Genomic DNA, 24642 nt, shown 5'->3' on the forward strand with positions numbered 1-24642 from the left:
TCAGCTGCAGGATTCTGGTTCTTTAATCTGATATGATCAACAGAAATGAAATAATACATGCAGAGATACACGTGTATCGGAGTTCACTCAGCAAACACAAAACAAACACCATTTACAGTTTAGCCCCGCCCACCTCCAACGAGGTCCCTCAGAAGATAAATAGAAGAAAATATTCATGTTTGTACATAAGAGTATAGAGTGAACCAAATATACAGAGTGCATGCTTTTACCATGACAGATAGATATTCAGTGATCCATTTGGCAACTAACACCTGTGGACAGGTAACACCGGGACTCGTCAGCCCACCAGGAGATGGGCAGATCGTTTAAAGAGGAACCAAACCACAGACCAGAACCTGTTCAGACCGGAACCTGTTCAGACCAGAGTGGAGAAGACCAGGACTGCATGAAGCCTAGTGGAAGTAGTGAACAGACTACATTAATCTGGCCACAGTCAAACTCTCAAAACTAATAATAATATAATTCCTTTTTCTTTTAGAAAAACTTGAATCTTTAAGTTTTACAAACAAAACACATTTGTATTTCATGATATAAATAATACATATAATACATATAGATATATTGATTGACAATTTATATATCCTGTGGGCTATATGCTCTGCAGGTTTGATTTATATTATTCATTCATATTAGTTATAGATGACACTGCAGAAGCTATAAATCATTATATATATTTAACATATATTTATTTATAATAAATATATTAAATATATATATTATATTTAATATATATATATAACAGTGAAAATAAAAACAGGAAATGGAAACAACCTGTTTTCTGTGTTTTTGTTTGAAAAGAAAAAGCTGTTTCCCCATTTTGATTTTCTCATTTCAGAACGCAAGAAAAGACCATAAACGAGGTATCCACAATATACAGCAGAACACATGAAAGTCTGTTAGCTGAGTAAAACATTGAGTGTCTCGTTCAGGGTTTCCAGCCTGGGGACGTCTCAGACTACTGGGGGCTGTATAATTCATAATGAGTTCACAGTCAGTAAACAACCAAAGACACTGAAGTGGGGCAGCCTCTCACACGGTTCCTTTAAAGGTGAACTTAAATGTCCATTCAGTCCTCAGAACTACGTAACATATAGGGTTGAGGTTGGTTCCTCTTTAAAGGTAAAAGCCCTTCAGGGACGAATGTGTTCCTCTTCTCAACCCAGGTTCTTTCACAGACGGTGGCTGAGACAGGACAAAAAGCAAAGCAGCCGGTCACTGTGACCACACAAACAGCTCTCTGAGAAGACCAGGACCCATATAACTCCTCAGACCAGGACCCATATAAACCAGAGTCCTGACTGTCTCTCTTCTCAACCCGTCTGCTGAGAGCCACGGTTACTGTACTGTGAGCTAAGTTAGCGTAGCCCTGATCAATCAAACTCCATTCAGAAAACAAGCATTTTAAGAGTTGTTTGCTCGTCGTCTTACAGACTCTGGTGCCATCATGATGTTGTTATTATATTGATATATTGATCTGTTTATTGATATTAAATCACAGAAACAGCTGATTCCCATCATACTGCTGCAGTGAGACGGACCAGAGAGAGAATACTGACTCACGTTAAGTTAACGAACAATCAAAACCCTCCAGTGGGACGCGTTTATACCGATCTAACGCCACCAGACGGAAGCAGACATAAACCTTCAGCTTCCCGTCTGACTGAACTCCACTGACTTCCACTGATTCCGTTCAACCTGTTGCAGAGACCAACTGAACCAGCTTCTGCTTTCTCAAACTGCTGCATTTGGCCCGTCTCAGCCACCGTAGATTTGTGTGTTTCTCTCTGAGTGGCCTCAGCTCTGCCTGCTGGGCTCATTTGTTTTCTCTCCGGAGACGTTTTTATGGTTTTGGAAGCCCCTGTACAAAAAGAGGTAGAATGTGTGGTTTCAGATCGGATGAAGGGGTTTCATTTTCAACTAAGGTCAAAGGTCAAATCTGGTATTTTTTGGGGGGTCTGAACACGGACTGTGTCTCTGGTGGAGTGGAGCAGTAAATGTCTGTCTATAAAAGGTCAGTGGACTCTGTAGCGAAGGACAGACAACGGGTTGCTGGTTTAAAATAAAAGTTCAAAAAAAGTTTTCCGTTATTTTTGTCTGAAAATGAAATAACTTTATGTTTTCTGTTAAAAAGGAAATGAAATACTGACCAGTTTTCTCTTTATTGTTAGAAAATAAAAATGGAAAAGAAGGAATAAGTTTTCCTTTTTTAAAATAAAACAAAACCGACCCGTTCTATAAATTTTCTAATTTCTCATAAAGATTCGTTGGCTGCACAGAACACTGAACCTGAAACCAAACTATGTACAGTGCAAACAGGAGATCATCATCACTGCTGAGAAAAACACGTTTTTACTAGAAGCTCACGAACACAACACGGCACTCACCTGCAGGCTACAGGCGCAATCTACCTACGGCTTCGTCACACAGCCAGCGGGAGGCGACAGTAAAGAGTAGAAAGGATAAAAAACTCAAAGCACATTGTCTCTTCAGGCTCTCGTAGAGCAACCAGAACCCTCCCGGTCCTCCTCTGGAAACTGAAAGGGATGCAGAAGAAGAAAAACACCAGAGCGAGATTCTGTCCTCCACGCAGACGCTTTACCAAAGTTTCATAAAATACAATCAATCGGCTCCATCGTCCCGGAGCAGGAAGAGACCTCAGTCTGTTTGTCCCACATCAGAACGGACAGCGAGACGCTCACATCTCATCCCTCAGAGCCCAGTATAGGACTCTGATATACAACAGTAACGGGGGGGGGTATTAATACATTTAGACTGACTCACAATCAGCCACTGGGAATATTTCCACTTCCTCTTGAAACAGTTTATATTTAGAAAATGTCAGAAATGGATTCAGGATCCTCAAAAACCCCAAAACCTCCTTTATAGTCCCAATCATTTCTAACAGGAACCTCTGGTTCTCTCTGCTTATTGTCTAATCAATAGAGCCATTTTGAGGTTAAATATCCAACTTTTATTTAATAACTTTAGTTACTTTTACAGATTTAAAATTATTAATAGAAAATATAAATCAATAATAAATGCTGAGGATTATTATTATTATTATTATTATTGATTCAGTGACCCAGCAGTATAAAGTTAACTCCTCCTTCACCAGCTGCAGCCTTCAGTACTCATACAGGGTTACTGCTATGTTTAATAATCATAATAATATTCATCATCATTGTATCAGATCAATACTCAGTTCAGGTATCAGTCTCACACACCTACAGCTAGCTGTTTCCCCCCGCTTCCAGGTGTTATGCTAAGCTACACTACCAAAGAAAGAAAATTTCCTTTAAAGTGTCAGTAAACTACAGACTGATCATCTGTTTGTGACCAAACGTAAGCTCAACAAAATCAGTAAAAACTGACAGGTGACAGTTGAAAGGTCACCTGACTCCGCCTCTTCCTGCTGTCTAACTCTTGGTCACATGACACTGATCAGATCTCTGTGCAGTTAGCTACATTAGCTCGTCCCGTAGCTTTCTGTGAGTTAGAATGAACAACAATGAGAAGTGGACTCATCCTTTAAGAGCAGATGTAAAGGAGAAGGTCTGTGATTGGATGTCATCGTCCAATCAATGCCACTGATTGCTCTTTTCTGTGTTGATCAGAAGCGAGCTGAACGTCCTGATGTGGGACAAACAGCGAACCCTCGGTGAGTACACAGCTGTTAGCATGTTAGCATGTTAGCATCACAGCAGAGCTACAGAGTGGAGGATGGTTGTTGGCTCCGGGTGCTTCTCGTCTAATTTGGGCCCAATAAATGATTTCAGTTTATGGAAGGCGGAGCCTAAGGAGATTATTTGAGTGATTTCTGAAGCGTCTCCGCTCACTGGCAGTGGGTGGTTTTATTGGCAGGCTCCGCCCCCGGCGTGAAGCCGTTACTGAGGTTGTTGGGACTCGGAGGTGTGGCCAGAGTGGGTGTGGCCTCAGCCCTGGAGGCGGGCTCTACCACGGAGTAGCTCTTCTGCGGCAGTTGGGGCTGGACCGGCGTGTGTTTCTGGACGACGGACGCTTGCCGCAGCCCCTCGATTCGCAGCGGCGGTCTAGAGGGGGCGGGGCCTGTGGGAGTGACATCAGAGCTGGGCGGTTTGGGGCTGCGTGGAGGGGAGGGGTTTAGGGCACTGTGGTCGCCAGGGTTTGAGTCGTCTTCCTGCAGCGGCTGCTGATCTGGGGGCGGGGCCTCTTTGTCTGCAGGGGTGGGGCTTGTGGACTCAGGAGGCGGGTCCTGCTGCATGCTGCTCTGCCTGGAAGTACCCGAACCCGGAATCTCACAGCTGTCGGTACGACGCCGTGAACCCTCGTGCATACGACTGGTGGCCACGACGGCTTTCATGGCGGCCTGTAGACCACACACACACACACACACACACACACACGGCTTTAATCTGCTTTTCTCACTGTGAATGTCATTTTAAAAAAATTTATCCCCAGCCGGGCTGTGACAGTGCAGCTACACATAATGAGGACTGGCAGGGATCTCCTCAGGAATGATTACGGACACGTCAGTGAACCCACTCAGTGGTCAACACTAAGACGCCGTCGTCACCTTTAGTTTTCGTCGAGCGTTGAACTCCTGTAGTTTCCTCTGGGTGGTGTCCATGTGGGAGAAGCGGGCGGCTTTGCCCAGCACCCAGGGGTGCTGCAGGGCCTCCCGGACGCTGAGGCGCTTATGAGGGTCGAGAACAATCAGTTTACTGACCTGCAGACAAACAGGGACAGGACCGAGCTCAGCTCACCAGTCCGGGAAGGAACTCTTCAGGTAGCAGAAGTCTGATTAGCAGTTAACTGTGCTGGTCCCTCCACACAAGTCCAAGTCATCCGAGCAATATGAAAGACATCCAGGTAGAGTCCTTCCTGACAAGTCATTAATCAGGTTCTAGTTCAAGTGTCAGGTTGTCTTGAAACGTTCAAGTCAAGTCTAAAGTCTGTAGAGCTGTATTTTAGAATCAGTTTAGTGTCATTGTGTGAATGTTCAGAATAATTCTTCAGTGAGTCACTGACTGTGTCTGTGCTGCTGCAGTTATTAGTCATATTCATACATTTAGACGGACTCACAATGAATCAGGTCCAAGTTCAGTTTAAACTGCTTAGGCAAGTAATGTCATCTGACACAAGATTTTTTAAGGTTTCAAGTCATTCCAGACAATCCCTAGTCTTTTAAAACAAGTCCAAGTCAATTTTCAAGCAGTTTGACAAAGGTGCCAGTCTTAAGTCAATCAAGTCCAAGTCCAAATCATTCAACATCAGCCCAAGTTGAGCATAAAGTCATTCCAGACACATCCAGGACACGTCCTGATACAAGTTCAAGTCAAGAGTTCAAGTTATTTGAGTCAAGTCCAAGTCAAGTGTCAAGCTGTTAAGTCTTGAAACATTCAAGTCAAGTCTCAAGTCATCCCAGACAAGCCCTAGTTTTTCAAAACACAGCTGACAGGAAGAGTTGTAGTTGACACACCTTTCATAAATCGGATATTCACAGAAAAACAAACAGCATCAAAGGGGAGCTGTGTCTTGTCACTGGGACAACTGCATATGCTAACTTTACGAGCTAGTTAGCGGTCGTATCCTCGACCTAGGAGGTTTGTCTGCTGGGAAACGGGGCCAGAATGAGCAGCTGCCTCCCGTTGACCACGACACCAAGACCGAACTCAACCTCTGACACCGTCGGAGGACAGGTGATTCACAGTGGATCTGACCAGGACTAGACACAGCGGGTTCAGGCAGGGACAGGAGAGGAGCGAGTTGATAGCAAGTAGATTTCTAAGTAACTGTAAAGTATTCCATGTTTTAGTGTAACACTAAGTACTGTCTAGACCTGCTCTGTTTGAAAAGTGTCCTGAGATAACTTTAGTTATGAATTGGTGCTATACAAATAAAACTGAATTGAATTAAATTGAATTAAACATGTTTATGTTTGTATAAATGAACTAAATGTTGTAAATCATTACAGCTGTTAGCATTTAACAGGCTGCTCTTAGACTATAGAGATTCATGTATTTAAATGAATATCAGAAACGTTTGACGACTAGTCGACTACTGGCTTTATCTAACCACTGCTGGTCGACTAGGAATGTCTTTGCTCATTTCCAAATAAATCCAAGTTATTTGAGTTAAGTCCAAGTCGAGTGTCCAGGTATTTGAAACAGGTCCAAGGTCAGTCTCAAGTGCTTCAGGATAAATCCAAGTCAAGTATCATGAGACACCAAAGTCATTTGAGACAAAGTTTCAAGATATCTCCAAGTCCAAGTGACCAGTCTGAGTCATTTACAACGAGTCCAAGTCTCTCACATTGATTGATCACGTGAAATAAAATGGAGGAGGGTCTGTGAAACTCACCAAATCCTTGGCATTGAGGGAGACCTCGTCCCACCACGGTGACACAAACTCGTAGTCACAGTTGAGGATACGGCTGTACATGTACTGATCCCCCCTTGGGTCGAAGAAGGGCTCGAACCCACAGAGTCTGGGGAACAGATGCTCCAGTTCAATCAAGGGGTTAACTTATGACAAACAGTAAGGATCAGAAACTGACAACAGGAAACGCTACAAGGTCTCTCTTTAAATTAGTGAAGGCTTTCAACCAAGAAATGAATGCTGAAACAATAAGCACTAAACTACTTTAAAATGTCACAATCATATCACATTTCCACCTGCAGAGCAGAGAGAACGCAGCAATGTGTCATTGTGGACTCTGCTGGGGAAGCAACAGCAACCCCATTTGAAGGCACCATTAACACACTGATTAAAGTCAGATTAACAGGAAGCAGTGTTCATTATGTCATCGCTTTTAATGGCTTTATGAGATGGACGGAAGTCCAGAAAACTTCATCCATACTGACAGCAGTGAGTCAGTCCACTGTGAGTGTGTGTGTCTGCAGGGAGGTGTTAATGGACTCACAGGATGTAGAGGATGACGCCCACTGACCACATGTCCACCTCAGGGCCGTAGGCATTTCCCCGCAGGATCTCTGGAGCTGCAGGCAGAGGAGCTGTTAGCCACCAGATGGCTGACAGAAGCTCTAACTGAGAGTTATGTGAAATCCCACAGAGCTGTGGGGGCAGTAAACGCATCACTGCCCACTACCGGATATCACACTAACGCAGGGGTCATAGAACACATCAGCGACTACTACTACACCATCTACAACTGCAACTACACCATCTACTACTGCTACTACACCATCTACTACTGCTACTCCCTCCAGTACTCGTAGTACAGAAAGTAGTACAGTTTGTCCAGCTTTGTCTCGGCGTAGTAGTGGTGATAAACTCACCGCAGTACCCCGGTGTACCACAGACAGTCTTCATGGTCACCTGGTCATCAATGATTTTGGAAAGACCAAAGTCAGCTGTAAGAGAGGAGGACATGAAAACATTGTTCATAGTTTCTTTAACTGTTCACGTTTGGAGATAAAAATCTGTTCCTGCACTGATGTGTTTCCTGTTTCTATTTAAAGTGGAACGAGTAGGCAAAGCAGTGGAAGGTGGAGGTGGAGGAGAATGTGTCTCTCTGCAGGAGAGTCTCTGAACTAAAGGAAGGTGGTGGTGAGTCTGAATGTAAGCTTCTTCCATCTGTTAGCCGGAGGCCCACCGGCCATCTGGAGGCTGACACACACTGAGGCTTCTCCTGGTCCGTTTATAAACGGACCAAACAATCAGCCAGCGATGGTTCACTGTCCGTCCTGTTGTACATTCAAGTGCTGTCAAAAATAGCATTATCACAAGTTCAGCTTGTATGGACATAAACAGTACAAATACCTAACAAATGTTAAAAGTAAAAGTAAAAATCAAAGTAAATAAATAAATGATTAAAAATAAATGTAAAATGAAAAAACTGGTAAATTAAAATAAAAGTAAAATATGAGTCTGTGTTGTTACCCTGATCCCAGACTGTTCAATAAAGTTTTATTCAAACGTGGTCTGTTACCGATCTTCAGCGGAGCGTCCAGTGACAGGTCGGCGTACAGCAGGTTCTCTGGTTTGAGGTCACGATGCACAACGCCGTTCTCATGTAGATACTGAAACCACACACACACACACACACACACACACAGTGCAAAAGCTGCTGATTAACAGTGTGAACTGCCTGTAGCGCCCCTTACAGGCCGCAGTGGTCATTACAGCCACAACAGGAAAGTGTTGGATAGGTCTGTGGATGATCTGGCAGGACTGAACTGACAGATGGCCTTTTCCTCCAGCTCCCAGCATCCCCTGGTGCTCCCTCAACACTCACTTCCTCCCCTCAGATCAGAGAGCGCGAACAACAGATAACAGATAAATCACTCAGCAAGTCTTTCTACCAGTGGTCGACCAATACAGGTCTTTCACTGGCCGATGGCGATATTTAGAGAGCAGAGCTGGCGTCGGCTGATATATAATGCCGATATCAGCATCGGCCCTGTCAGCGCTGACATCGGCTGATACTGATTACCTCAAAATGCTAAATAATCGGCCCGATTAATCAGTCTATCAATTCAATTCAATTCAATTTTATTTGTATAGCGTCAATTCATAACAGAAGTTATCTCAGGACACTTTTCAAATAGAGCAGGTCTAGACCGAACTCTTTATAACATTATTTACAGAGACCCAACAGTACCACCATGAGCAAGACCTTGGAGACAAGGGCAAGGAAAAACTGCCTGTTAAAAGGCAGAAACCTAGGACAGATCCTCCGGCTCTAGGTGGGTGGTCGTCTGTCTCGACCAGTTGGGGTGAGAGAGAGAGAGAGAGAGAGAGGGACAGAGAGAGAGAGAGACAGACAGACAGACAGACAGGTGCACAGCAACAACAGTAGCAACAACTACACTAACAGTAGTGACTGATGATGATGAACATGACAACAGCAACGATGGGGGACTTACTGCTCTCTACTGCGTTTCTTTACTGCTCTCTACTGTGTTTATTTACTGAACTCTACTGTGTTTATTTACTGCACTCTACTGTATTTCTTTACTGCTCTCTACTGTGTTTATTTACTGCTCTCTACTGCGTTTATTTACTGCACCCTTCTGCGTTTATTTACTGCACTCTACTGTGTTTATTTACTGCACTCTACTGTGTTTATTTACTGCTCTCTACTGCATTTATTTACTGCACTCTACTGCGTTTATTTACTGCAATCTACTGTGTTTATTTACTGCTCTCTACTGTGTTTATTTACTGAACTCTACTGTGTTTATTTACTACACTCTACTGCGTTTATTTACTGCAATGTGTTTATATACTGCTCTCTACTGTGTTAATTTACTGAACTCTACTGCGTTTATTTACTGCTCTCTACTGCGTTTATTTACTGCACCCTTCTGCGTTTATTTACTGCCTCTACTGTTATTTACTGCTCTCTACTGCAATTATTTACTGCTCTTACTGCGTTTATTTACTGCACCCTTCTGCGTTTATTTACTGCACTCTACTGTGTTTATTTACTGCACTCTACTGTTTATTTACTGCTCTCTACTGCAATTATTTACTGCTCTCTACTGCAATTATTTACTGCACCCTTCTGCGTTTATTTACTGCACTCTACTGTGTTTATTTACTGCACTCTACTGTGTTTATTTACTGCTCTCTACTGTATTTATTTACTGCTCTCTACTGCGTTTATTTACTGTGCTCTACTTCGTTTATTTACTGCCCTCTACTGAGTTTATTTACTGAACTCTACTGCATTTATTTACTGCTCTCTACTGCGTTTATTTACTGAAATCTGCGGTCTTTATTTACTACACTACTGCGTTTCTTTACTGCAATCTACTGTGTTTATTTACTGAACTCTACTGCGTTTATTTACTGCACTTTACTGCATTTATTTACTGCTCTCTACTGTGTTTATTTACTGCTCTCTACTGCATTTATTTACCGCAATCTACTGCGTTTATTTACTGCTCTCTACTGTGTTTATTTACTACTCTCTACTGCGTTTATTAGCTGCGCTCTACTGCGTTTATTTACTGCTCTCTACTGCATTTATTTACTGCACTCTACTGTGTTTATTTACTGCAATCTACCGTGTTTATTTACTGAAGTCTACTGCATTTATTTACTGCACTCTACTGCGTTTATTTACTGCAATCTACTGTGTTTATTTACTGCTCTCTACTGCGTTTATTTACTGAACTCTACTGCGTTTATTTACTGCAATCTACTGTGTTTATTTACTGCTCTCTACTGCATTTATTTACTACACTCTACTGCGTTTATTAGCTGCGCTCTACTGTGTTTATTTACTACTCTCTACTGCATTTATTTACTGCACTCTACTGTGTTTATTTACTGCAATCTACCGTGTTTATTTACTGAACTCTACTGCGTTTATTTACTGCAATCTACCGTTTTTTTACTGAACTCTCTGCGTTTATTTACTGCTCTCTACTGCGTTTATTTACTGCTCTTTACTGCATTTATTTACTGCACTCTACTGTGTTTATTTACTGAAGTGTACTGCTATTTTATTTACTGCACTCTACTGTGTTTATTTACTGCTCTCTACCGTGTTTATTTACTGAACTCTACTGCGTTTATTTACTGCTCTCTACTGCGTTTATTTACTGCTCTCTACTGCATTTATTTACTGCACTCTACTGTGTTTATTTACTGAAGTGTACTGCATTTATTTACTGCACTCTACTGCGTTTATTTACTGCAATCTACTGTGTTTATTTACTGCTCTCTACTGCGTTTATTTACTGAACTCTACTGCGTTTATTTACTGCAATCTACTGTGTTTATTTACTGCTCTCTACTGTGTTTATTTACTGAACTCTACTGTGTTTATTTACTACACTCTACTCCGTTTCTTTACTGCAATCTACCATGTTTATTTACTGAAGTCTACTGCGTTTATTTACTGCACTCTACTGCATTTATTTACTGCAATCTACCGTGTTTATTAACTGAAGTCTACTGCATTTATTTACTGCTCTCTACTGCATTTATTTACTGCACTCTACTGTGTTTATTTACTGAAGTCTACTGTATTTATTTACTACACTCTACTGCATTTATTTACAGCAATCTACTGTGTTTATTTACTGCTCTCTACTGCGTTTATTTACTGAACTCTACTGCGTTTATTTACTGCAATCTACTGTGTTTATTTACTGCTCTCTAATGTGTTTATTTACTGAACTCTACTGTGTTTATTTACTACACTCTACTCCGTTTCTTTACTGCAATCTACCGTGTTTATTTACTGAAGTCTACTGCGTTTATTTACTGCACTCTACTGCATTTATTTACTGCAATCTACTGTGTTTATTTACTGAACTCTACTGCCTCTATTCACTGCAATCTACTGTGTTTATTTACTGCTCTCTACTGTGTTTATTTACTGAACTCTACTGTGTTTATTTACTACACTCTACTGCGTTTCTTTACTGCAATCTACCGTGTTTATTTACTGCACTCTACTGTGTTTATTTACTGAACTCTACTGCGTTTATTTAATGCACTCTACTGCGTTTATTTACTGCAATCTACTGTGTTTATTTACTGAACTCTACTTCCTCTATTCAATGCAATCTACTGTGTTTATTAACTGCTCTCTACTGTGTTTATTTACTGCTCTCTACTGCATTTCCATCTACATGAGAATAACATCTACCTGGTGAGGTCACAACCTCCAGTCTGAGAAACTGGTAGATGTTGGTGTGTTCAGGGACTGCAGGATGTTTCTACGCTGCAGATTAACACTATACACCCATCTGATACAACAAATACAACTGTACAGTAATCCTAACACACACACATATAAACACATATACACAAACATACACAGGCGTATGTTTCCCTGTGAGCTGGATGTAGGTCAGCTGTGTGTGTGTGTGTGTATTAATCCTCTCTGGTTTTAATCTGTTCAGCAGCAGGATGGAAGCTGCTGTTACATAAGAGACCTGCAGCTGCTGCACGCTGCCGCCGTGTGCAGCAACGCTGCTGCAGCAACACCTGCAACTGACTACAGCAACTGACTACAGCAACTACAGGAACTAAGTCTTCCTGGGTCCAAACTTCTGGACCTGATCCCCCATTGAACCCAGCTGAACCCAGTGTGCAACAATGAATTTTCAAAATAAAAGACCTACTCCAAAGAGAGCAGTTTGCCCTGTGTAGGTCTTTTTGTGCAGGAGATTATTTTGAGTCATTCTGACAATAATTAGACGTTATGATCATCACTGACTTCTTTACTCAATTACACTTTGTTTCCTGTCTCTGCACATTCAGCCATGTTGGCCCCAAACAACCTCCTTGTTGCTGTGAAAGGTGCAGTGTTGTGTAAGCACGTCAGTGAACGCCTCGTGGTGTTCACATGTTGACATTTGAATATGATTTTGTGCCACTTTCACGTTTGATTCAATTTGCAGTGAATCATCAGCTTGAGGAGGAAGAACTCCCACAGCACCAAACACAATCTGCTTCTGAACGGCAGCCGCTAGTACTACAGCAACCAACTGCAGCAACCAACTTCAGGAACCAACTACAGCAACCAACTACAGGAACCAACTACAGCAACCAACTTCAGGAACCAACTACAGCAACCAACTACAGGAACCAACTACAGCCAACTTCAGGAACCCAACTTCAGGAACCAACTACAGCAACCAACTGCAGCAACCAACTTCAGGAACCAACTACAGCAACCAACTGCAGCAACCAACTTCAGGAACCAACTACAGCAACCAACTACAGGAACCAACTACAGCAACCAACTTCAGGAACCAACTACAGCAACCAACTACAGGAACCAACTACAGCAACCAACTTCAGGAACCAACTACAGCAACCAACTACAGGAACCAACTACAGCAACCAACTGCAGCGGAACCAACTACAGAACCAACTACACCAACTACAGCAACCAACTTCAGGAACCAACTACAGCAACCAACTACAGGAACCAACTACAGCAACCAACTTCAGGAACCAACTACAGCAACCAACTACAGGAACCAACTACAGCAACCAACTGCAGCAACCAACTGCAGGAACCAACTACAGCAACCAACTACAGGAACCAACTACAGGAACCAACTACAGCAACCAACTGCAGCAACCAACTGCAGCAACTAACTACAGCAACCAACTACAACAACTAACTACAGCAACCAACTGCACAACTAACTACAGCAACCAACTGCAGCAACCAAACAGTAAAATGTGTTTGTGAACAGATTTGAGGAGAGAAATAACAACAACAACAACAGAATATGGATCTATATCTGATCAGCACTGAGCTGGACAGACTCACTGAGAATGAGCTGTCAATCACAAGGTAGCCCCGCCCTAAAGCATACCCTGCTTTATGGTCTGTTTTACTCTAAATGGGACCATCGGTTACTAAATGAACATCATGCTGTATGGAAGAAGACTAAAACTAGAGACTGAAACCAGAAACTCATCAGGAAACTGTTTACTGAGCTCATTCTCCATTAGAGTGAATGGGGTCAGTTTATATTGCAGCCTTTTAAACCAAGAGCAGCCAATGAGAGCAGCTCAACTCGCAGTATGTCACCTCCACTGGCTCTGTCTAACCCCCATGGCAGCGGGCAAAATTAGTCACGAAAAGTGAAAAGTTACATCACGATAGGTTCACAGTTGGTTTAAACAGAATCTGAGAACAGCTGCTTTATGATCTGTGGTTGAGTGATTGCAGCTGCAGACTGAGCAGAGACAGAGGAACCAGTAATCTAATGAACAGAGGGATGATCTAGTCTGTGACGAGAACCAGGAACTCAGACAGTGATGGATTTTCCTGACAGTGAGAACAGACACTGAAGGCAGCAGTCTTACCGCCACAGCCTCCAGGATCTGTTTGATGACGTGAGCAGCGTCTCTCTCACTGTAATAACCGCGCTCCACGATCCTGGAAACAACATAAAAACATTACAACGAGTCACATGACGCCTGTAAACATTTACATCCAAATAAAGCCACATGGAAAACATAATTTATGTTTTATGTATTAAAGCTTCCATATGTTTAATGTTGTATAGTGTATATAGTATATATAGTGTATATAATGTATAAAGTTTAATATAATGTATAAAGTTTAATATAATGTATATAATGTATAGTGTATACAGTGTATATAATATATCGTTTATAGTGTATATAATGTATATAATGTATATAGTGTATATAATGTATATAGTGTATATAATGTATCTAATGTATATAGTGTATATAATGTATATAATGCATACAGTGTGTATATAATGTATATAATGTATAGTGTATACAGTGTATATAATGTATATAGTGTATTTAGTGTGTATAATGTATATAGTGTATATAATGTATATAATGTATACAGTGTATATAATGTATAGTGTATATAATGTATATAATGTATAGTGTATATAATGTATATAGTGTATAGTGTATATAATGCATACAGTGTATATAATGTATATAGTGTATAGTGTATATAATGCATACAGTGTATATAATGTATATAGTGTATAGTGTATATAATGTATACAGTGTATATAACAGACCTGTCGAACAGTTCTCCTCCTGTCACCAGCTCCAGCACCAGAGCGATGTCAGTGTCTGTCTCAAAGATCTCTTTCAGCTGGATCTAAGGTGAAGGAGTGAAAACATTAGACGTTGCTGTTGTCATGTTCATCATCATCAGTCACTACTATTAGTGTAGTTTTTGCTACTGTTGTTGCTGTGCACCTGTCTGTCTGTCTGTCTGTCTGTCTGTCTCTCTCTCCCCCCAACTGGTCGAGACAGACGACCACCCACCTAGAGCCGGAGGATCTGTCCTAGGTTTCTGCCTTTTAACAGGCAGTGTTTCCTTGCCCTTGTCTCCAAGGTCTTGCTCATGGTGGTACTGTTGGGTCTCTGTAAATAATGTTATAAAGAGTTCGGTCTAGACCTGCTCTATTTGAAAAGTGTCCTGAGATAACTGTTATGAATTGGCGCTATACAAATAAAATTGAATTGAAATTGAACTAAATATAACTCAGTATATTTTAATTACAGCAGGGGCAGTGAAATGTAAAGGTGGTCTAATGTGGCTGCAGCAGGTATAAAAATATGTCGTTCATGATCTACATTTTGTCATTGTCGGTTTGAACTGACGTTGATATTTTAACTTTTTTCACAGTATAAAATATAATTTTTGCGTATTCTTTATATCTAAATCCGTCTAAAGTCTCGGTCCTGTTAGCTTAGAGTTAGCATTTGGCCCTGTTAGCTTAGCGTTAGCGTCTTGGTAGAGGGAACCTGTACATACAGAGCAGACAAACACTACAGAAACACAATATTACAAACGTATATAAACCAGACATACACATCAAAGAATCCCATCGATTTCACACTGAATCATTCTGAAATAAATCATCAGTGACGTACTTACAATGTTCGGGTGGGAAAGACGCAGCAGGACGCCAATTTCAGTGCGAACTATTTTCTTGTCGATCTGCGACAGAAGAAACAAAATCTGATTCAAACTGACAATGAACACAAAATGTCCTCCACAGTTCGCATTAACCAACCAGCTGAGAATATCCAGTTATTGATCAGTTTCCTCTCATGTGCAGTACAGAGAGACTGTAGGTCCACCATAAAGTTAGCCTAGCTTAGCACTAGGACTGAAACTGGGTGAAACTGCTAGCCTAGCTCCATCAAAGGTGTCACTTTTCTTTTTCATAATCCTTCTTTTAATATTATAACAGTGAATATGGGCCGACTGTATTCAGGAATATGTATTTACATCCTGTAGGTCTAACATGATGCTGGAATCAATAGAAGGTAACAACGTGCAACATAAACCACGGACGTCCTGTTAGCTTAGAGTTAGCAAGCTTATATTTCCTGTTAGCTTAGAGTTAGCTTCTGAATCTTGACCCCTGGCTCTATAAAACCACACCCAGTGGTGATTAGCATGTTAGCTAACGCACAATATATAAATCAGACAGAGTTTCTCTTTTTGAAGCTTGGCTAACAGTTTCCCCCTGCTTGCAGTCTTTGTGCTAAGCTAGGCTAAATGTTTTCAGCACCTATTGCTGCCTCAAAGGGAAGTCGTGCACACGTGAACTCGGCAGAAAACTTCCCCTCTGGAGGTTGTTCACATGTTCACATGCAGTCATTATTTATTTATAACGGCGTTACTTTTTCAGTAACGAGTAATCTAATCGATTACTCTTCCCATCTGAATAAGGCCGTTACCGTTACTGCCAGAAACTATAATTGAAGCTGTTTGTTTCATCAGACCAACTAGATCTCTGAGCCGAGAGGCAAAGACTTTTTTTACTGTTCTTCGGTTAGTGGGCAGTGCACGAGACAAACGCATAAATGCTGACGACTGGCTGAGGTTGAGTCATGGGCAGCCAATCAGAGGTAGAGTTGGACGATGTTCGAAAGCACGCAGAGTCGGACACACAACGAACAACACAAGAGTCAGTCAGCGAGAGACAGGTATGGCGAGCTCCAATAATCCAAAAGTAGCCTTCTCTAAATGGAAGTATAGTCATTACTGTTCCCTCCAAGAATGAAAGGAACCAATGTAATGGTGAAATGCACATTATGCTATTATTATTATTATTATTATTATGTTAGATTGAAAGCACCTCATATTGTTACACTGTTACTTGAAGTACAGTATATCTACCAATTGTCTGAAGTTTTTTTTGTTTTATTTGCGCTATAAAGAGTGTATATATTTGTTATTTATTTTTGGTATAGTGCTTAACAAACATAATTGAATTTTGCCCAGTTGTGGCCTGTTGAGGGGCAATAAATATCAAAAGTTCCAAAACATCTATTGTGTTATTGTATGGATCCACTATATGAACATAATATCTACATACATGGCATTTGATTGGAGGCTAGTCTCACTTTGTCCCAACATTAAAATAGTTTAGATTTGTGTCCATTGTTTCTGTTAATAATGGATTGTAGTAAGAGTCCATCTCATTATAATATTCAGATTTATCATAAATAATTGAACATGTATTTTAAGTTCAGTTAAAGAGGGGTGGAGGTGGGGTCACATTGCAGCATTTAAAAATTGACTTGAAAGTAACGCAATAGTTACTTTCTGAAGTAACTAGTTACTTTTATAATTTGTAACTGAGTAACTAATTTAGTTACTTTTTGGAAGAAGAAACTAGTTACTGTAACTAATTACTTTTTAAAAGTAACTTGCCCAACACTGTTGACATGTTCTCCTCATGAACACAGCTCGCGTGAGTGAAGCAAATGTTTGTGTTCCTGAGAGTTTTTAAAGACACTGAACATGTTGGAAAGATTTCAAACTTAATTAGAGTCATTATGAGTCATTAATGTGTTACACTGGTGCATTTTAATTACAACGTTTTCTTTCCAAACAGGGACCCTCATCCTGACCTCTGACCTCTGGTCCTCCTTAATGGCCCAACACTGACCGTTTTCTTGAGGACTTTGAGGGCGAAGGGTTTCTGAGTCTGTTTCTCCTCACAGCGATACACGATGGACGTCGCTCCTCTGGAAGAAAACACAGAGCAGCAACCACAGTTAGAGACAATAAACATCAGTAAACAGCTGCTCAGCCTTTACGTGTCTACATGAGATCTTAATTACACGTTGGAGGTTTAGTGGTGGTGACACTGAAGTCATGTGACTTTGATGTAGTTAGTAAAAGGTGAAAATGAGTTTTGATGTCGACAGTCGAACTAACAAATCTCACACGAACAGCAAGTTTCCTTCTTCTGTGAAAATACACTGTGAGTGTGTGTGTGTGTGTGTGTGTGTGTGTGTGTGTGTGTGTGTGTGTGTGTGTGTTTGTGTCAGTGTGTTTGTGTGTGTGTGTGTGTGTGTGTGTGTGTGTTTGTGTCAGTGTGTTTGTGTGTGTGTGTGTGTGTGTGTGTGTTTGTGTCAGTGTGTTTGTGTGTGTGTGTGTGTGTGTGTTTGTGTCAGTGTGTTTGTGTGTGTGTTGTGTGTGTGTGTGTGTGTTTGTGTGTGTGTGTGTGTTTGTGTCAGTGTGTTTGTGTGTGTGTGTGTGTGTGTGTGTTTGTGTCAGTGTGTTTTGTGTGTGTGTTGTGTGTCTGTGTTTGTGTCAGTTGTGTGTGTGTGTTTGTGTGTGTGTTTGTGTCAGTGTGTGTGTGTGTGTGTGTGTGTGTGTGTGTGTGTGTGTGTGTGTGTGTGTTTGTGTGTGTGTGTTTCCTCCATCTGTCCCAGCAGAATAACAGATCCCCCCCCCCGCACACACACAGTCCTGGCTGGTCTCCATGGCAACAGGACACCTGGTAATGGAGCTGGTGGCGACCTGCACACACATTTCTGAATTCACTGCTGACATCTTCGCACTGTTTCCCCGGAGCTGGTAGTGTTGTTGTTGTTGTTGTTGTTGTTGTTGTTTACTGAAATAACGACAACACCACTCAAGTACACACTGTGTTTAAACACACACAGAAATACACAAACTGTAAACAAACACTGAGTAAAGCTTCAGCAACAAAATCACTGTTGTTGTTGTTGTTGTTGTAAACAAGAAGTCACTGATTGGACAGTTTTGGTGATGTCACACTGTACGAGGTACACCTGTGAAATCTAATTCATTGATCTTTTTTCATAATCAATACAAAAACACTTTTTAAAGAGACTGAAACTTTTATTTCCTTATTTTTAATATTTTATTTTTTATCCTTTTTATTGATTTTATTTATTATTGTTTTACCTGTAATGGATTTATTGTTTAAATATTATTTCTGTCTCATTATCGTCTGTCAATCATCTGAACTGTACTAATAAAGTTTATTAGATTATTGGACACACCGATCAACTGTGAATGATTTCATTTTAACAACAGAGAGAAAAGTCCAGAACATAAAGTCTGTTTATTATTATTATTATTATTATTATTATTATTATTATTATTATTACTGCGTGATGATTCAGTGCTGTATATATACTGCAGTATCTGTTCTCAACAACTGACTCAAATCCAATAACAACAGAGTTCACCTGTATTTATGTCTTTAATTATCTTTATTTAAACATTAAAATACACAAGAGTTTATGTCACATTAAATCTAAAAAGTGTATAATTATTATATATATATTTATTATTATAGAACATTGCTGTATTTTTATGAGTCATTAGTTTCTGTTATTTTACTGTTTTCTGGCAGCTGGAATATTATTTACAGTGTTTCTGAGTTTCTGCAACGTCTAATGAAGTTATGTTCTTCTTCTACATAAGAAGTATTTTTAATCACCAATAACTGGTAGCATAAACACGAGGTTGGAAGATGATGAGGCTTCTCATAAATATATATTTTTCCACGTTGTGTCAACACAAATCATCAAAATACTGTTTGCAACGTAACCGAAATCATTAGAAGTTTAATTTATATTATTATACATTTTTAGAGTGTGGAACAAGTTGATTTGTAATCAATTATATAAAAAAATGAAAACCTTTCCTTCATTTCCTGGTTCAGGTCATCAGCTGATCTCAGGTCAGTGGTTTCCTCATTACACCCAATGAGCTCCTGACTTCTTCTCCTTCATTAGAGTTAAAGTGGAACTGATATATGCTAACATGCTAACAGCAGCATATAGCCCTGAACTGTAGCTCAGTTAGCTGTTAGCAGCTCCCGTTAGCATCGTACACGTGGATGGACAGCAACTCAAAGAATTAACTACATTTCGTAAAATAAAAAACATTCTGGGTTTAATTTAGTCATTTTTATTTGCACTGTGAAAACTTACAGAACTAAGTTAGCGTCACTTAAAATTACTCGTAAAATCGAAACCAAGAAACTTTTTGAATTCACAAAAACTGAGTAAAGTAATGTTTTGGAGTTAAAATCACTTATTAGATTAGAAAACTTAAAAACAGGATTTTGATCCTCAGGAAGTGAATTTCAGTTCTTCCATTAAGAAAAAGTCCCGCCCCCTTAGTTACCGTTGCTAGGTCGAACGAGTTTGTCAAAAAGAAAGATGGCGACGGCGGTTCCGTATTACATCATGTAACGCAGATGCCCCTGCACTGCTGGGCGTGTGACCCCGTTCTCCTGCTATCTCCAGGTAAACAAAGGTGCTGCAGAGATATTAACAGATTAATCGTAACGTTAGCTTGTTATCGAGTGTTTATGGTTGGCTAACGTTAGCTTCCCCGGCTAACTTCTGTATTCTGACTATTAATGATGCACAAAGCTAACGATAGCTTTCTGCTAGCTGAGAGTGATGTGAGGGAGGGGCATCCAGCAGCTAACTGTAGCTAAGCTAACTGGGGTTGTCCGGCTGTATCTTGGCGTTGCATTGTGGGTCTGGTGTTGCATTGTGGGTCTGGTGTTGCATTGTGGGTCTGGTGTTGCATTGTGGGTCTGGTGTTGGCTGATGGCTGATTTGTAAACGGTGAGCTAGTTATTAGCATGGAGCTAACGGTCTAAATAAACTACAGGAACACTGCAGATAGAAACGTTATTATAAATATTATAAATATTATAAATATAAATATTATAAATATTATAAATATGATAAATATTATAAATATGATAAATATGATAAATATTATAAATATGATAAATATGATAAATATTATAAATATTATAAATATTATAAATATTATAAATATGATAAATATGATAAATATTATAAATATGATAAATATTATAAATATTATAAATATGATAAATATGATAAATGTTATAAATATGATAAATATTATAAATTTTATAAATTTTATAAATATTATAAATATGATAAATATTATAAATATGATAAATATTATAAATATGATAAATATGATAAATATAAATATTATAAATATTATAAATATGATAAATTTTATAAATATGATAAATATGATAAATATTATAAATATGATAAATATGATAAATATTATAAATATGATAAATATGATAAATATAAATATTATAAATATTATAAATATTATAAATATAAATATTATAAATATTATAAATATTATAAATATGATAAATTTTATAAATATGATAAATATGATAAATAATATAAATATGATAAATATTATAAATATGATAAATATGATAAATTTTATAAATATGATAAATATTATAAATATGATAAATATTATAAATTTTATAAATATTATAAATATTATAAATATGATAAATATGATAAATATTATAAATATGATAAATATGATAAATATAAATATTATAAATATTATAAATATAAATATTATAAATATTATAAATATGATAAATTTTATAAATTTTATAAATATTATAAATATGATAAATATTATAAATATGATAAATATTATAAATATGATAAATATGATAAATATGATAAATATGATAAATTTTATAAATATTATAAATATGATAAATATTATAAATATGAAAAATTTTATAAATATTATAAATATTATAAATATGATAAATATGATAAATATTATAAATATGATAAATATGATAAATATTATAAATATGATAAATATGATAAATATTATAAATATAAATATTATAAATATGATAAATATTATAAATATTATAAATATGATAAATTTTATAAATATTATAAATATTATAAATATGATAAATATTATAAATATTATAAATATGATAAATATTATAAATATTATAAATATGATAAATATGATAAATATGATAAATATTATAAATATGATAAATATTATAAATATGATAAATATGATAAATATTATAAATATGATAAATATGATAAATATTATAAATATTATAAATATGATAAATATGATAAATATTATAAATATGATAAATATGATAAATATTATAAATATTATAAATATGATAAATATTATAAATATTATAAATATGATAAATATTATAAATATAAATATTATAAATATTATAAATATGATAAATATTATAAATATTATAAATATGATAAATATTATAAATATTATAAATATGATAAATATTATAAATATAAATATTATAAATATTATAAATATGATAAATATTATAAATATTATAAATATGATAAATATTATAAATATTATAAATATGATAAATATTATAAATATGATAAATATGATAAATATGATAAATATTATAAATATGATCGTCAGTTATTTTGCTGCGTTCAGTGTTTGTCACTGTTGGCCGATGCTAAGCTACTAGCTACCACAGAACTGCCTCTTTCTGACACCAGTTAGGCTCCGCCCACTGTTTTTACCCCTGTGCCCCCTTTAGGATGTGGTCCAGACCTGCCCAGCTCGGAGCTCAGGTTGTAGAACTCCTCCACCGCCCCGTCCCGCCTCGACCCGTCCACCCAGAACTCCACCGGCTCCGAACCAGGCCGGGACGTCGGCATGGCGACAGCAGAACTCCCCAAAACCAAGGACCAGGAGGACCAGGAGGACCAGGAGGACCAGAGTTCAGACCGGGTCAGATGTGACCCGATCAGAACCAGGAGCAGAGTAATCCAGATCAGATCTCAGTTTTAAATCCAGCTCGGTAAAGCCCAGATTAGAGGAGCAGAGGGGGGATGATTCATGATCCTGATGGGCTTTAATCCAGACCAGGATGAGGAGGAGGAGGAGGAGGAGGAGGAATAATAAAAAACTACAAAATAAAATCAATAAATTCAATCTTCAGTCAGATCTTTAATCTGGACTACAGCAGGAACCAGGATCCAGATGCTGCAGATCCATGGGCCCTCATACATACCGGATCAGTTCAGTCCATCACCCTCCTCCCGGGTTTTATTCGTATTTCCGTGTTTTTACCGGGACTAAACGCTCCGTCCGTCCGGAGCACAGCAGCCTCCCGGCGGAGATCCAGCCCGGAGAGCCGCGACAACAACACCGGAGCCCGGCTGCGTTTTCCCCGGGAATCAGGCAGCGAGCCGCGGGCAGTGTCGGAGCGGGATGTCGGTGCTCGGAGGTCTGGCTCCTGGAGGTCTGGCTCCTGGAGGTCTGGTTCCCGGGCAGGGCTGCTCCAGATGTCCGCTGGATCTGCAGAGACCGAGATGCTGCTGTAATCTCACAGCCCCGCCCCTTGTCACCGCGCCGACCAATCACAGCCCTGCAGGGGAGCAGAGCCGCGCTGCCATTGGTCGGCCGGGCTGTCAGTCACTGCAGCCTGTCAGCAACCTAAATACAGAAATAACCTCAATACATAAATGTACATTAGTGACATCTGCGCGCGCTGATCCTGCGGGACTCAAACCCGCAACCTCACACCGCCACACCCGGAAACACGTGACTGTGTCCGTCATTCACTTACTCATTAAATTAAATACTTGATGATGATCAGCTTTTATTCACATGGAGGCTTTTAAACGTCTGTTATTGATCTGTTATTGATCTGTTATTGATGTTATTTACTAAAATAGTACTACTAAATATCAATAGCATTGCAAGTATATTAAGTTAATATTAAATCAACACCTTAGCAACCACTTAGCAACACCTGAACAACCACTTAGCAACACCATAGCAACCACTTTGCAACACCCTAGCAACACCCTAGTAACACCTTAGCAACCACTTAGTAACACCTTAACAATCACTTAGCAACACCTTAACAATCACTTAGCAACACCTCAGCAACACCTTAGCAACCACTTCAAAACACCTTAGCAACTACTTAGCAACACCTTAGCAACCACTTCAAAACACCTTAGCAACCACTTAGCAACCACTTAGCAACACATAAGCAACCACTTAGCAACACCTAAGTAACCACTTAGCAACACCTTAACAACCACTTAGCAACACCTTAACAACCACTTAGCAACACCTTAGCATCTACTTAGCAAGACCTTAACAATCACTTAGCAACACCTTGGCAACCACTTAGCAACCACTTAGTAACACCATAGCAACTACTTAGTAACACCTTAGCAACCACTTCAAAACACCTTAGAAACCATACCTGGTGTATTTCTGGGGGTGACTAACTAACTGGTCCCCAAAGTCCAAAAATAGTTTCTTGTGCACAAGATCAGGATCAGGATCAGGAGGATCTGGAGAGTCCACATTAGGCTTCTGTAAAGAGAGGACTGGTGGGATCTGGACTTCAGGAATGTGGGTCAGATTCAGGTTTGAGGTCAGCGAGGGTCCTCAGAAGTATAGGAGAAGATATTGTATTTATTGTTTATTATCATTGATTATTATTATTATTATTATTATTATCAGATCATGATGTAAATAAGGTAAACTGTTGTTATATTCAGGATCCTCATTAAAAGAACATGTATGTGTCTCTGGGGCTTGTTATCTGTAATAAAGTGATTACAGATAACAATAATAATCAATAATAATATACTAAAATATCCTAAAACTAATTGTAAAATATTAATCACATGTCTGACAAAGATAAATCAGAAATCCAAAACATTATCAGTAAAATACCTGATAAATATTAGTGAATGATGAAACTACTGTGTGTAGTTTAGACTCCTTCCTACAGCTGAGCGAGAGCACAGTGCCCGCAGAAGTTATCTCTCACTTTTCAAATAGAGCAGGTCTAGACCGAACTCCTTATAACTTTAATTACAGAGACCCAACAGTACCACCATGAGCAAGACCTTGGAGACAAGGGCAAGGAAACACTGCCTGTTAAAAGGCAGAAACCTAGGACAGATCCTCCGGCTCTAGGTGGGTGGGGAGAGAGAGAGAGAGAGAGAGAGAGAGAGAGAGAGAGAGAGAGA

General features: G+C 39.0%; 1 protein-coding gene and 1 long non-coding RNA gene across 2 annotated transcripts; both read right to left on the bottom strand.

Moving 5' to 3' along the window:
* On the bottom strand, nucleotides 1-22994 carry si:ch73-60h1.1 (calcium/calmodulin-dependent protein kinase type IV). The gene is made up of 11 exons (XM_051375629.1): nucleotides 22193-22994; nucleotides 17418-17496; nucleotides 15389-15451; nucleotides 14520-14602; nucleotides 13813-13885; nucleotides 7952-8042; nucleotides 7299-7373; nucleotides 6923-6998; nucleotides 6361-6487; nucleotides 4574-4726; nucleotides 1-4366 (listed from the first exon to the last, which is right to left on the bottom strand). Exons 1-11 carry the CDS (start codon nucleotides 22297-22299, stop codon nucleotides 3854-3856), a joined length of 1440 nt encoding a protein of 479 aa, XP_051231589.1. The 5' UTR covers nucleotides 22300-22994; the 3' UTR covers nucleotides 1-3853.
* LOC127349790 (uncharacterized) lies at nucleotides 10590-12831 on the bottom strand. The gene is made up of 2 exons (XR_007880412.1): nucleotides 12625-12831; nucleotides 10590-12587 (listed from the first exon to the last, which is right to left on the bottom strand). It is a non-coding gene; the product is annotated as an uncharacterized LOC127349790 (long non-coding RNA).
* Nucleotides 22995-24642: the final 1648 nt, after the last annotated feature.

The sequence above is a fragment of the Dicentrarchus labrax genome, unplaced genomic scaffold (genome assembly GCF_905237075.1).
Source record: "Dicentrarchus labrax unplaced genomic scaffold, dlabrax2021, whole genome shotgun sequence".
NCBI classification, from domain to species: Eukaryota; Metazoa; Chordata; class Actinopteri; family Moronidae; genus Dicentrarchus; species Dicentrarchus labrax.

Coding starts and splice junctions, on each gene's coding strand:
- si:ch73-60h1.1 (XM_051375629.1), bottom strand. CDS start 22,299: ATGCCGACGTCCCGGCCTGGTTCGGAGCCGGTGGAGTTCTGGGTGGAC. Junction 14,603..15,388: donor GTCTTTCCCACCCGAACATT/GTAAGTACGTCA, acceptor CCTTCACCTTAG/ATCCAGCTGAAAGAGATCTT. Junction 7,374..7,951: donor GGACGCTCCGCTGAAGATCG/GTAACAGACCAC, acceptor CCTCTCTTACAG/CTGACTTTGGTCTTTCCAAA.